The 13,611-nt window shown below is 36.8% G+C and overlaps 1 protein-coding gene across 2 annotated transcripts in view; it reads right to left on the bottom strand.

The window, feature by feature from the left end:
* The window catches only part of LOC118744971 (polycomb protein Asx-like), a 32,647-nt gene that overhangs the window by 6,511 nt on the left and 12,525 nt on the right, over positions 1–13,611 (bottom strand). Inside the window, exons 7-10 of one of the 2 annotated variants that reach the window (XM_036478449.1) lie at positions 4,522–5,333; positions 2,799–4,457; positions 2,356–2,691; positions 2,089–2,281 (exon numbers count right to left, since the gene is read on the bottom strand). In XM_036478449.1, coding sequence (XP_036334342.1) covers positions 2,089–2,281; positions 2,356–2,691; positions 2,799–4,457; positions 4,522–5,333 — 3,000 coding nt within the window. Of the gene's footprint in view, positions 1–2,088; positions 2,303–2,355; positions 2,692–2,798; positions 4,458–4,521; positions 5,334–13,611 lie in introns of those variants that run through there. The other variant, XM_036478450.1, reaches the window with a different exon arrangement.

Below are 13,611 nucleotides of genomic sequence, written 5' to 3'. Positions count from 1 at the left end.
ATTACCAAAATGAATTGAGTTTTACCCGACCAAGGGACCAAGATCAACGAACCCGATCAATTTATTCATCTTTAATGAGTGCTCGTTTTAATTTACAGGTCGTCACGACAGTCGTGTTACGTAACAGGAACGACTCAGATTTTTATCTGGGCAAGGGCTGCCCCTCCAGCAACACTTCCCAAAAACTCTTTGGAGAATCTGTATGCTGTTACAACATCAACAACCAGCCGGATTGCTCCGCATCTTTCTTCCCCGGGCGGGCATCGAGTTGAACCCCGGGCTAGAAATCTTCTGCAGCGTTTGCCAAAAACGACTCCAACCGAACTCCATTTCGGTAGGTGCAACTCCTGCAATGGATGGAATCACCTTAGAACCTACTCTCACAAGGGAGTGAAACACAAGCTGTGGGGCCCTCCGTTTCTCAAGCTAGAAACTTAAATACCGAAAATAAAACATATCTTTGCTTTCTGTTCTTTCGATCCATGAAAATGTTTGGACAACAGAAAACGACAAAGTGCTAAGTATATAAATATACAATTTCCACGTTGTTTATAAAATGGCTTCTGGAATATTTATAATGTGCATTTTTCTTATGTTTTCTTTTTCGTGTTTTTGATTTAAATAGAAGATTAATCAACTGTTCATAGAACTGAAAGTAAAAAGACATAGCCAAAGCAGTTCCGATGCCACTGTGCATTCTGGTCTCGAATTATTCTCTCTCATGTTGAGAAACTTGCAAATTTCTGCACGAACGCAAATTTGCAGGAGTTTGCAAGTTTCGCTGCCAGCTGGTGTCCACGGTTGCATTTCAAACATAAACAATTTTTATAGAATTTTTAAAATTCTTTCGGATGGCCAAAAACAGGATATACATGTATACTTCTTGTTGTTCTGACTTTCATTTTCAATTTCTTCATCGTACTAGCTGTCGGGTTTCTTAAATCGACTCTGGTTGCAATTGCATTCCGATTGCGAATACCATTTTTTTCAGCCGAATTAAGTTCAAATCATTGGAATTAACTAAATTAATTATATCAACAATTATTTACTTCCTTTTTTCATAAAAAAATCGCTCGTGTTTATAAATTTTTAAATTTAACGAACTAATTTATTCAAATTATTGTAGACAAAAATGCAACCATGCGCCACAACCACATGTTTTTCGTGTTTGCAAATTCTTGCTGGCAACATTTTTTCCAGCAAGAATTTGCAACTTCTCTCCAAGAGAACTGTCACTTTGCTCTCACAATTTTTGAGTGTTGGATAATTTTTTGGTCCGCACGAACGCGATTTGGGCAAAAATCGTGATAATGGGACAAAGAGTACGTTTACGTATGTCATAGTCCGAAAAATGTGCTTTTACGTGACGAGTAGTACGATATCGTGTGTGACGATTCGAGCCCTGTTTCTGCGCTTTGTGATTAGCTGGCTAAAGCGTTGGACTGACCTAATTTACCCCCTATTATGAATTTGTATGATGCACGATAGACGCTTGCATTCTGTTATTCCCTATTACCAATCGATGTTGTCGTATGAAATCCGATAATTGGCGTACCTGATTTGTGCTGGTTCACAATTAGTCTGTTCCAATAGCAGTCCGGTTTACAGGATTTAGTCAGAACTTACAGGAAGTCGTTCCTATTGACATAAAACCTGTAACTGGGAACACTTTTCAGAGAGTAACTGAACAACTGTTCCTAGTCAGAAGTTACAGGATTTAGTCCGGAGTTTTTTTTCCTGTAAGTTCATGAAAAGTGTCAAACGATCAGCTGACCTTGTATTTGTAAAAATATGGAAGTAAACAACGAAATATCGGGCGTATGAAAACGACAATACGAGAACTGATTTCGTACGATACGCTTGCAAGAGCGTTTATCGTCTATCGTATGAAAATTCATAATAGGAGTTACATCTCTTTAATAATCATCAAACCACGCACCGTTGCCTAGGAAAACACTATGAAATGTTTAAAAAACTATACTTATTACGCTTATTTCAACACTGTTATCTTGGAAGTGTGAACGCATAATTTAAGTTTTGGCATATCAAGTAAAACGGAAAACATGAAATAGAAAAAATTGAACATACCTGATGTAAAATTGCGTCTCATCGTTGTAGAGGCATTCGATTTAATAGCATTTATTTGATGATGAAGATGCTGTTGCTGTTGGTGTTGTTGATGCGCATTATGGTCAAGCATTGCATTTGAAGCATCAATATCGACGGAAGCAGGACGCCCGCGTCCTGTTATCGGTATTCCATTCATATTGTGCAGTTGACTCTATAAGAAACAATAAGGTATCTACTTTAAATATATGTATGTGGCAATGAACATGCGACTATACACTCACGAACCTGTGTTGTTTGTGGTACCGGCGGTGCGCTAGATGCCCGCGGTGCCTGATTATCAGCTGCGCCTACATTTGCTCGATGCACCAACACATATTGACCACCACCATTTCCATTTTGATGCAAATCGTGTTGCTGGTGATGTTGTTGCTGTTGTTGTTGAGCTGCCGCTGCCGCTGCAGCTGCTGCCACCGTTAATTGCTGATGCAATCGCGGATTTGCCGCAACATTAGTATGTAGTGCGTTGGCCGTTTGTGGTGTGAAAAAATGTCTTATAAGCGTGGGTGAAGGTTTTCGTTGAACATACTTCTTACGTGGAAATCCCATTCGCGGACCAATAACCTAAAAATCAATGCAAAAAAATAATTCGAATAAGATAACATATTTCAATGCAGAGCATTTTAGAAGTGTATGTGTAAATGCACCTCTGATCAAGTACGGCAATTTACCTTATATACGCCAGGACGTCCAACGCCCATTATATTTGCGGGAATGCTTGTCAGGTCCTCTTGTTTGATAAAACTCTGCGATGAAGAGGCGCTTGATGCGGGCGCTTGATGTGCCGAACTTGCTACAGATATGGCGGCAGTTGATTGTGTTGCTGCCGGCGCGGCTACTCCGGCTCCTGTGCATGGCAATGTTAAAGCCGTAGCAACGTTACTTTGTGGCAGCTGCTGCTGTTGTTGTTGCTGCGGAGGTTGATGCTGCTGCTGTTGATTCAAAATTGCCGACGGTGGTCGCAACTGCGCCTTCAAATTTTCGCGATTTGGACTGTTTTGGATAACTGCTTGGCAGATCTGATAGCTACGCTCTAAATTAACTGCACCGGGTGGCAATTTATTTACCGTTTTACGCCCTTTGCCGGTTGCTAATTTACTTGTTGGCCGCTGCTGGGCTATTGTGGTCGGGATGCCGGCTTGTGTTAGACCTTTCATGGCACTGGCAATGCTGACATTCGTTGTACTTACATTACCGATATTGGAGGCAGCATTCACTATAAGCTCAGCTGAACGCGCTGAACCAGCGATGGCGCTACTAAAAGGTGGGTAGGTACTCACAGATGCACCTGACGGTATAGTTACCGAGGCGATGCTTGCATTTGTACCGGCAACTGTTCCTGCTGCTGCTGCTGTGCCACGAGACATTGTAATAAGGTTCATTTGCTTTGAAATATATTTTGCAGCGTTTGATTGCGCTTGAGTGGCCAATGATTGAAAGGCGGGCATATGCTGTTGCTGTTGTTGTTGTTGCTGCTGATGCTGCTGCTGCTGCTGAAAGCGCTGAAGTTGTTGTTGCACTTGAATGTGATGCTGCTGCTGAGTTGGACTAGCAGAAACCATATTGCAATTAGCAGCCGCGGACACTGTAGGAACCTGTGACTGTGTCAGAAAGTGTCTCTGTTGCGGCGCTTGCTGCTGCTGTAGCACCAATTGTTGGCCAATATGCTGCTGAGCCGCTATGGCGCCTGGCGTTAGGTAGTGCTGACCGTTCGTGCTCAACTCTATGGCTTTACGTAATGTCGACAGAGCATGATGAGACTTATGTGCATGTTGTTGTTGTTGCTGTTGTTGTTGTTGCTGCTGCTGCTGCTGCTGCAGATGTTGTTGTGTCGACAGTGCTATAGTGTGGACCTGCTGTTGCTGTTGTTGTTGTTGTTGGGCTTGAGGTTGTGCTGCCGGAAAGGTAAATTGCTGTGCTGCATGATGCAAAAGTTGCTGTTGGTGTTCTAAGTGTTGTTGTTGCGGTTGATGATGCTGCTGTTGTTGTTGGTGCTGTACGAGGAAATTGCCTATAATTTGGCCATTCGTATCGACGAGTATTTGTCGCTGGGGCGTATTTTGCCGCTCCGATGAAGTTTGCTGTGGTGGTTGCTGCTGCGGCTGTTGCACTTGCTGCTGATGTAAATGGCCAATGGTCGGTGCTGGCGACGGTGTATTCAACTGTATGGTGAGATTGCCACCGCTGACGCCACTATCAGGGCGACTGCTACTACAGCCCATATTCATTTCATTAACGCTGTCATCCGAATTGCTATTGGTTATTACGGTACTGGACACTTCCATTTCGTTAGCCGCCATTTGAACGTCACTTATCAAATCTGAGCTCAACTGCAAGCCAAAATGAATTGGTTACCAAACACTTAGCATCCAAAGGCTAGATAAGCTTACGTACCTCATAGTCACCTTGCTCGTAAGTTAAATGGCCACGCTGCTCTGGATTTTCGGGTTCTTGCAATTCCTGTTGTTGCTCAAGTTGCTGTTGCTGCTGTAGCTGTTGTTGCTGCTCTTTGAGTAGTTGGCGATGCTGTTGTTGTAATTCGTCAACTATATCACGTACAGCATCACTATCATCCGGGTCATCATCGTCTTCCTCATCCTCCTCCTCCGCCTCGTCATCGTCATCTTCATCAGCCTCCACCCCGATAACGTCATTATCGTCTCCATCGCCCTCGCCAACGCCAACATCAACGCCGGCATTCACAGCTCCGCAATTAACAATCGCCGCTGCATCATCACCCCCCTCTACACCTATACAATCTACGACTTCTTCAGTTTGAGTTGCTTCCACGCTTGGCATAGCCACATCTCCAACTGAAATCGTATTTAAATTTTTTACTTTTATAACGCCTTGATGCGTTTGAATCACACCGTTAAAACTACTTGACGCTGCTTCTGTGGACTGTTCCAATTTTATGCCGCCGAAATTCCAATCATGTTGCACATGATGAAATAAATCTTCACTCTTCTCAGCCATCGACAATATAATATCTTGCTGCTGTTCTTGCTGCTTTTGCTCGGGCGATTGTCTTGCGGTGATAGACAGTTGAGCCGTTGTGGAATACATCATGTCTCCACTGGTCGTCGGTGCTGAGGTCATTGAAGATGAAGAGGACGAGGAGGCAGAAGATGTGGCCGCTGACGATATGCCACTGCCAACTTCTTGTTTATTTCCGAAAAGATTGTCACAAGCATGGGATGTTGCGCCTGAGGAAGAAAAATTTAAAATAAAAATGAGTGCGCCAGGACCCCACAACGGAGGTGAATTTTCTCTCGATTCATATGTGTTCATTTTATAGTATTGCAGAAACTTGTATATTTCGTTTTGATATACATTAGGCTGGGTCGATTTTGTATGGGGGAAAATAAAAGGCATTTGTCCGTATTGTAATAGTAATATTATGATGTCTTAGGTCTAAGCCAATTGTTATTGGCCACGAAAGATTAATTTAAAACTTATCTTTAGCCCGCGCAATTGAATCAAAGGGTATGAATTTTGAAAATGAAACTTTGGCCTGTAATATCTATGGAATGCGTTAATTGTTATATTTAAACAGCACGGTATATCAAATTAAAGGTTATTAAGTTTAGTACCTCATGTTCTTTTATAATTTTTCAATAAGTCTACAAGTTTTTAAGATATTAAGATAAAACTTACAAAAACTATAATATTCCCTTATGAGTTTTCAATTCTTCATTACTTCAGCAATCAAGTGAAAAATACAGACAAGTGAGACGAGATTTTTTTTCAAACGTTTTAATGTTTTCGGATGTTTATATAATAATAAAGGACCATGTACTTGATCACGTCGATTTGGTCAGTTTTCAAGATCCTGGTGAATGAAGACAAACATGTATTTTCAAAGATCAGGGATCGTTTGATAAGTTAATAGTAGTTTCAAGCATAAATATAAGTATTTACATACATTAACATAGTACAATTAGGGTAAAAAACGCCCATTTTAAGTCCATTTATGCAGTCTTGAAAATTTGAGCGAAATGGTTTCATTAGTCACCGAAGAACATTTTTCGCGGTTTCTAAATTTGCCGTTATATGAAAGTAGGGGACGTGCAATAAGTGTTTAGATGTACGCAAATATTTTAGTTAATTCCATTATGTGAAAAAGTGACTGTAGGTAAATGCAACATATCCCTAGAAATCCTTTTGAGGACTCTGCAATTGGACGATATTGCTTTGCACTCATGTTGAACGAAAAAAGGTCACTCCCTCGCATTCTTTTCTGTAATTCGGTTCTTTTATTTAAAAGTTATTTATACAATCGATGAGAATTTTTTTTTATAAAAAATGGAGATCCACTTAAGTTTTTCGTATAACTTTGATATACGTTACTCGATCGGTACGTAATAATTACCAAATCGAAGGCGAGACTTACTGTTATTGATTTATGATAATAATGTGATTAAAATCGTTCAGATTATAAACAAATTATTTTAAAATAAAAAAAAATTTTGAACAAAATTTTTTGTAATTTTCCTATATTTGCAATTTTTAAATTGTATGTATAAACATAAGTAAACTAATTAGTGTTTCTAGAAGTTGTGCCTGTTCAGTGTTTCCATAGTCATTCGCATAAACAAAATTTTTCCACGATGATGGAAAATAATGGCTTATCTATAAAAGCTACCGAAATTGTTCCTAAATTTGCAAAAATTCGCAAACTATAGCTAATATTAAAAAAAGATTAGAATATTTGGAACCAGCCACCTAAATGCACGCCAGCAATATTAATGCTGTTCTTTACATCGTTTGACTATAGTGCAATTATCAAAAGAACAATTAAAAGTTTATTGAAAAAAGATACATTTGAGATTAATGATAAGCTAAAGGGCTGCGAGAAATGATATTTGACTTTATCCTTTGCGTTAACTGATTCATTATCTAATAATATGTACCAAACCTTTTTGCTGAACCCAGAATTTTTGACAGGAATTGGTCTTATTCGACTAGTGTGCTGTGGGTAACTTGGCGGTCGATGCGCGGGCTCTTACAATTAAAATAAAAGACTAATATTTTGCAGGCTTGTTGTTGACTTCATGGTACAATATATTTTCACTATTACCAAAGGATTTGAGAAAAATTAGATTTTCGACCCGCCCTAATATACATACATCTGAATTAAAACATGCGGTAGGAGAGGCTTAACATTATTGGGCCATACTCATAGCCGAAATAAAGTCGACTCCGCAAGTTTTTTTTTACAGATATACCTTTGGAAAGCATGTCGAAAAGCTGGGCTTGTAGAAGTTGCAATCACAACCGAGGTTGCAACTGTGTTGTAAATTTTCATCAGTGCGGCATTAATGCTGCTTTTATTACGTGTCTCGAACAGGCCCTATCTTTACAGTCTACTATGGATATGCCTCATTGTTTCAATTGTAATTTTAATCCTAACCCTAACCCTCTTTGATAATTTACTCTCCTGATTATTATACACGGTAAAAGAGGTTGACCGAAGATACTTGACGATATTTTAACTAACTACCGTCGCTATAGAAGATTCAACTCAAATTTAAGCATTAAACGCTTGAAATCGAAATTGGCTTTGGGCCTATTTAAGCTTGCGAAACTTTGATGAAATGATACAATGAAATAACACTTTGTGCATGCGCTCTTTCCCGCATAAATATTTCTGGGGTCATATGACCCATTGTGGAGTCTGATCGAGTTTTAATGAGACTGCCTAGATTCTCTTGTCATTTCATAGCCTTTTGACAACTGTGTCAACTTCTATAGATTTAGTTGTGAGAGGACATCACCCTGTTTATTTTTTAGCACATTTGGTGTGAACATTGGGGTAAAGTAAACGGGTGCGGTTTTTGTTATAAAATGTATTTAATCTAACAGAATTTTATATATTATAACTCGATAAGGTTTAAGTCTTGCTTTAGCTTGCATTCGCTGAACTGTGGATAACCGTTTTCCAATTCTCTCGCGCGATCTTCTTCTGATAAGCCGTTTTTTTCCCTAATTCAGGTAAAGAGCCTTATCCTTCAGCTGGTGCGAAATGATGTCTCTTAATGATTAGCTTACCCCGTTAGTTTAAGCAGAAGGAATCTATTCATTGATTTTTTGAGGATAATTATAAGTTTTTGGTATATTTAATTTTAATTTGATTTTTGATCTCGAAAATGTCGGATTTTCAACGAAATTGTTTAACATTATTTTTTGAGCAGCAACTTCCAACGCAAATAAAACTGTCAAACAAAAAGCCAGTACTATGAAATTTTAACCTCATAATGGTGGATCTATTGTCTAACGATCTGCATTGCAACTTTTTAATACCGGTTTTGAGTGAACGATGCTTTAAGCTTGGAAACTTTTATTTATGTGGTATTTGATACAGATCGGCCCATATTTTAAATGAAAATTATTAACAATAAATAAATAAAGATAAGTTGCCAACAGTATCATTTTGAATTTTGCTGCTATTATTTTGAACGCCACTATATGTCCTTTGTCAAAAGCTTTACCGAAATCGGTGTATATTACGTCGGTATGAGCATTTTCTCTAAAATCGTTTGAGACTTAAGTTGTAAACTCCAATAAATTAGTGATAATAGATTTTTCTTTAGAAAACCCGTGTTGGGATTGAGAATTTGAAGAAGATATAGAAGAGTCTTATTTATTTTTAAGAGATTGTTTGAGTATTAACTTGGAGTAAGTAAATTAGCGCCCTCAGTTATTGAAATATCGGAGTTTTCATATTTTCGAAATTTACCGTTATATGGGAGGTGAGCGTGGTTATTGCCAGATTTCAAAGATTTTCAATAGATTTTTTAGGTGGACCCTAAGTCAAGTTTGGTAAAGATTGGTGAAGTGGCTACTGAGATACAGGATTTCATCATAAGTGGACGGGATCACGCACATTTTTCAAAACTTTCATAATAATATTATTTTGTACCGAAATTCTACTTCATGCACTAATTTTCAGAAATAGGATCCAATATTTACTGAAATATCGCATTTTTGCATTTTTTTCGAAAATACCGTTATATGGGAAGTGCAGCCCGATTTCGCCCATTTTCAATACCAACCTACCTTGGATGAAGGGCACATATATACATATGTACAACATTTTTTCGTTGAGATAAGGGATGTTTCGAATGTGGAATTTTAGACATCCGCGGACGCGAATGCGGATGCGAATATCTAATAGCTAACATCCGCGGATGTGAATTGCCTTAAACAGCGCTTACAAACCAAACTAGATGTGTCAAGTTTATCTAAAGCTTTTTAAAAAGAATTCTTCATTCTCATTCCTTTGGCTGTTTCAGAATTTGGGGAATATGTAACTTCATCAGCGTTTTTCGATTTTAGTTTTTGAAATTCTTTTTAATACTTTCTTCTGCGACTGCTTTGAAAAATTTGTGCTTATAGAGAGCTAAATAGAGCTAAATAAATAAATTATTCTGCCTTATTCTTGAGTTTCGCCTGAAAAAAAGTGGAAACTAAAAGTGAAAAGTAAACCGGTTCGGTGAAATTGAAACTCAAAAGGCTGATTATTTTCCAGGAATGAAAATTTTGAACCAAATTCTGTTTTCGGATCAGAATATTGTTATTTAAAAAAAAAGCACCCCGTTTTTTTATAAGTATTTGAATCTCAGATAGTAACGTAATTGTTATCTAATTAAAGGTGAGACCAATAGCTTTTTAATCATTGCAGCTTCGATTCTGACGTTTATCATTTCTGCTGGAAATCCCTATTGAAGGAGCTTACTCTTTGACTTTAAATAGCAAAGGGACAGATTTACCACAGAAGTTTTTAGCCAAGGATCCAATGTATATCCCTATGAAAAAAACATTGCCCGACAAAAGTAGACGAAATTACTGTTTTTAAAATTTTTGCTAGGAATAAATTCCCCAAAGAGCCCCATTTGAAATTATTGAAACGAATATATGTAACATCAGAGGCAAATCACGAAACTTTGGTTAAGAATTACAGTGCACACTTTCTTCTTTTGTGTATAGTAGTTTTTTTAAGATTGGTCCAAAAAAAATCATAATCAGCTTTATCGTGAGTTTCATTTTCCCTGAGCCGGTTCACTTTTCACTTTTGGTTTCCATAGTTTTACTATGGGCGGATGACAAATTTTCGGGGGAATTTTTTCTCAGGCGAAACTCAGGATAAGGCAGATAAAAAAAATAAACGAATGCAGGTATTTAAAGCACATATATGTATTGTTAAAAGGTCAACTACAAGTGGAAACTCGTATGACTACCAATTGATAGCGCGGTTATTTAGCTTAAGAAATAATATGTTTAAAGACATTTTTATTAAAGTTGATAAATATGACATTTGACCAGTTACACAAATACTCCCAAGACCACAAGCAAAAATATTGGCTATAATTTGTCATTTTGTCGTTTTATCGGTGCACTTGCACAAAATTCGCATTCGCAAAAGCTCCGCATTGATTATTGCGAATGCGAATGTTAAAATTAATGCGGAAGCTCCGCGGTTGCGAATGCGATTGCGAATATTCGCAACAACCCTGGTTGAGATATATAAATTTTTGTTCGATTATCGTGTACACAGAGAGGCAGACATGGGTAAATCGACTTCTTTATTCTTTTTTATTCTGAGCATATACAGTATCGGTCATATCTATAGCACGTCATTTCCAAGAGATATTATGTGCCACTTATGTTTATTTATTGATTTTTAAGAATTTTCAATTAAAATATAGTTCATTCTCAGACAAACCCGATACAAACCCAAGCTTAACAGTTTGTAGAAAACTACAAAAAAGTGCAACAAATTTTCACATAAATTTCAAACTTTTTTCTCGGAAGTGTTAGAATTTTTTTGAGTACACAGTTTTGTAGCCCCTTCAATTTTAGTCTGATAATGTGCAAATTTGAAGTGGCTACGAATTACCGTTCATTTTTTAGAATTTTTTTTGTCGCATTGGCTTCCATATAATGAATAAACTCAATTTATTTGTATATGGAAGAAATCCGCAACACCTGTGACGAAAAAAATTCTAAAAAATCAACGGTAACTTTAAGCCACTTGAAACTTGCACATTATCAGACTAAAATTGAAGGGGCTAAAAAACTGTGTACTCAAAAAAATTCTAACACTTCCGAAAAAAAAGTTGGAAATTTATGTGAAAATTTGTTGCACTTTTTTGTAGTTTTCTACAAACAATTAAGCATGGGTTTGTATCGGGTATGTCTGAGAATGAACTATATTTTAATTGAAAAAAGATCTCATCCGATTTTTTGCCGAATTTTCTAAAATGAAATAAACCATGATAAAAACATAGCAAGGTATAACCGTTCTCTCAATTTGTCGGCCATGATTTTTTTTTGAAGTTTGCCAACATTTTAAAATCATATAAAAGTGAAAATAAGAAATTGAAATTGTACGAAATTGTTGTTGCTTGAGATTGAAAATGAAAATGTGTGTGTGAGTTTGTGAGTAAATTTAAAAATTAAATTGTTTGGAAACGTCAAGAATTTTAAAAGTGACTCTCAGCGGATCTACCTTACTATATTTTTATCATGAAATAAACTACGCACACTTCGATTCTTTTATGAAATTTCGGAAGAAAATATGTAAAGCAATGAAAATAATGCTTCTATGTGAAGACTTTCTTGCAGAATTTTCTTAATTTTTCGTGCAGAAAGTTCTTTACGAGTTCGTGTCAACCCCTCCATACAATTTTCTGTGAAGATTCGTAAAAAATCGTTACAGAAATTAGAGACCCTAAAGATTTCGTTAAGACTTCGGGAGCTTTGGTTTGCAGGGATGTTTTACATGCACATATAAAAAGAAAATATGTCATTGAACGCACAAGCATTTTAATAATTTTTGTTTTCCGAAATACATAGCAGCTATAACTTCAACCAAAATGTAAATTAATGTTGTTTTTCCACAAAATTTTTATTAAAAAAACGGCTCAAGCTCAATAAAATTGTTGACTTTTTATTTTTCGTAGTGTTTTGCTTTTTGTAATAGATAAGTGGCTAAAAAATTTGGTTGTTTTTTCTTCAGAGTTTGGTTGGCTATTTTTTTACCAAGTGGCAATCGTAGTGGGGGATACCTTGCAACCGATTGGAATAATAAAAAAATCGATAACCAAATTTACTCGAGCGTGTCGACTAAAGGTATGATTACATGCTGAAAAGTGACGATTTGAGCGTAAAAACGTAACCTTGTCATACTCGAACGCGGTCGCTTTACCGAAAGTAAAAAAAATTGTTCACAAAGTTTAGAGCGAGGTACACGCTTTTTCAGTTATACAGGGGTTTTCTAAGAAATTTTTAATTTATTTTTATTGGCCTGCTGTTCTTATCTATAATGGATGGGAAATGTCTTACTTGCTTAACTAAGTACCAATAACGCATTTAACCGTGGTTGCACATATTAGACATTTCTTGATGCATTTCTGAACACATGGGTATTTATGGTTTTTGTTTATGGCCTTATAACAATTATATTCAACAACTTTTATAGAGCTTGATGCCGATTTTAATGAAAAACTATTGTGGAAAAGCAACAATAATTTATGAAAATGATAGAAGTGATAGCTAAAATTATATACTGGGATTTTTTTTTTTTCATTTATAGATTGCATTACCCGAAACTCTGGAAATTTTATTCGACTGCGATGCATATTTTCGCACTTGTTGGTTTTTTAAGTTTTCTTCAACTTTTAAGAGCAAAAACATCATCACAATACAATTTAAAAAGTTAGAACCATCTTCCTGCTTCTCTACAGCTATGGACCGAGACACTTATAAAACTGTTTCTTGTGTCCTCTTCCCACCCAGGACCTCTCTGAAGTTGGCGAGACAGTTTTTTTCCCAAAGACAAATTCCTATCGGATAATTTGCCGTTCATTATCCGTGACAATAATTCTGCTGCGGACATATTTTAAAAATATCGCGAGCTCTGCTAACTTCTGTGGCAAATTATCAAATAGTAACTTTTGGGTGTTGCCGGTTTCCTTAATTGGTTTTTTGAACGTGTCCTGCAGAGCACGCGATATCTTTTCAAATATGTCCGCGGCTAAATTATTGTTGTTACGGATAATTTACAGATAATTAATGGCAAATTATCCGATAGGAATAGTGGGACACCTTCAAAAACCCAATAAAGAAACCAGTTAGACTCAAACTAATTATTTGATAATTTGCCGTAAATTATCCGTTGTTTATCCGTGGGACTAAAAATTTTGTAGCAAACCAACAAAAAACCAATTATGCTGCAAGTCGTCAAGATGCTGTAAACTGAAAGTGAAGTCAAATTTTCCAAAAAACAACATGGCTTTGCAAGAAATTTGTTCCTGTGGCCGTAAGAGCAGCCCTTTTTTTCCATCCGGGACAATGAACGATGATGCAGTCGTGCACTTGCATATGGAGAAAATTATAACTAATATTTTAACATTTTAATAATATCTAAATTTCCAATTTATATAATGTAAACAAATTAATTTCAAAGCCTTCTAGTTTGTT

The sequence above is a fragment of the Rhagoletis pomonella genome, unplaced genomic scaffold, assembly GCF_013731165.1.
Source record: "Rhagoletis pomonella isolate Grant_MI unplaced genomic scaffold, Rhpom_1.0 Rhpom_scaffold_00008, whole genome shotgun sequence".
Taxonomy (NCBI): domain Eukaryota; kingdom Metazoa; phylum Arthropoda; class Insecta; order Diptera; family Tephritidae; genus Rhagoletis; species Rhagoletis pomonella.
This window is presented reverse-complemented; position numbering and strand designations above follow the sequence as displayed.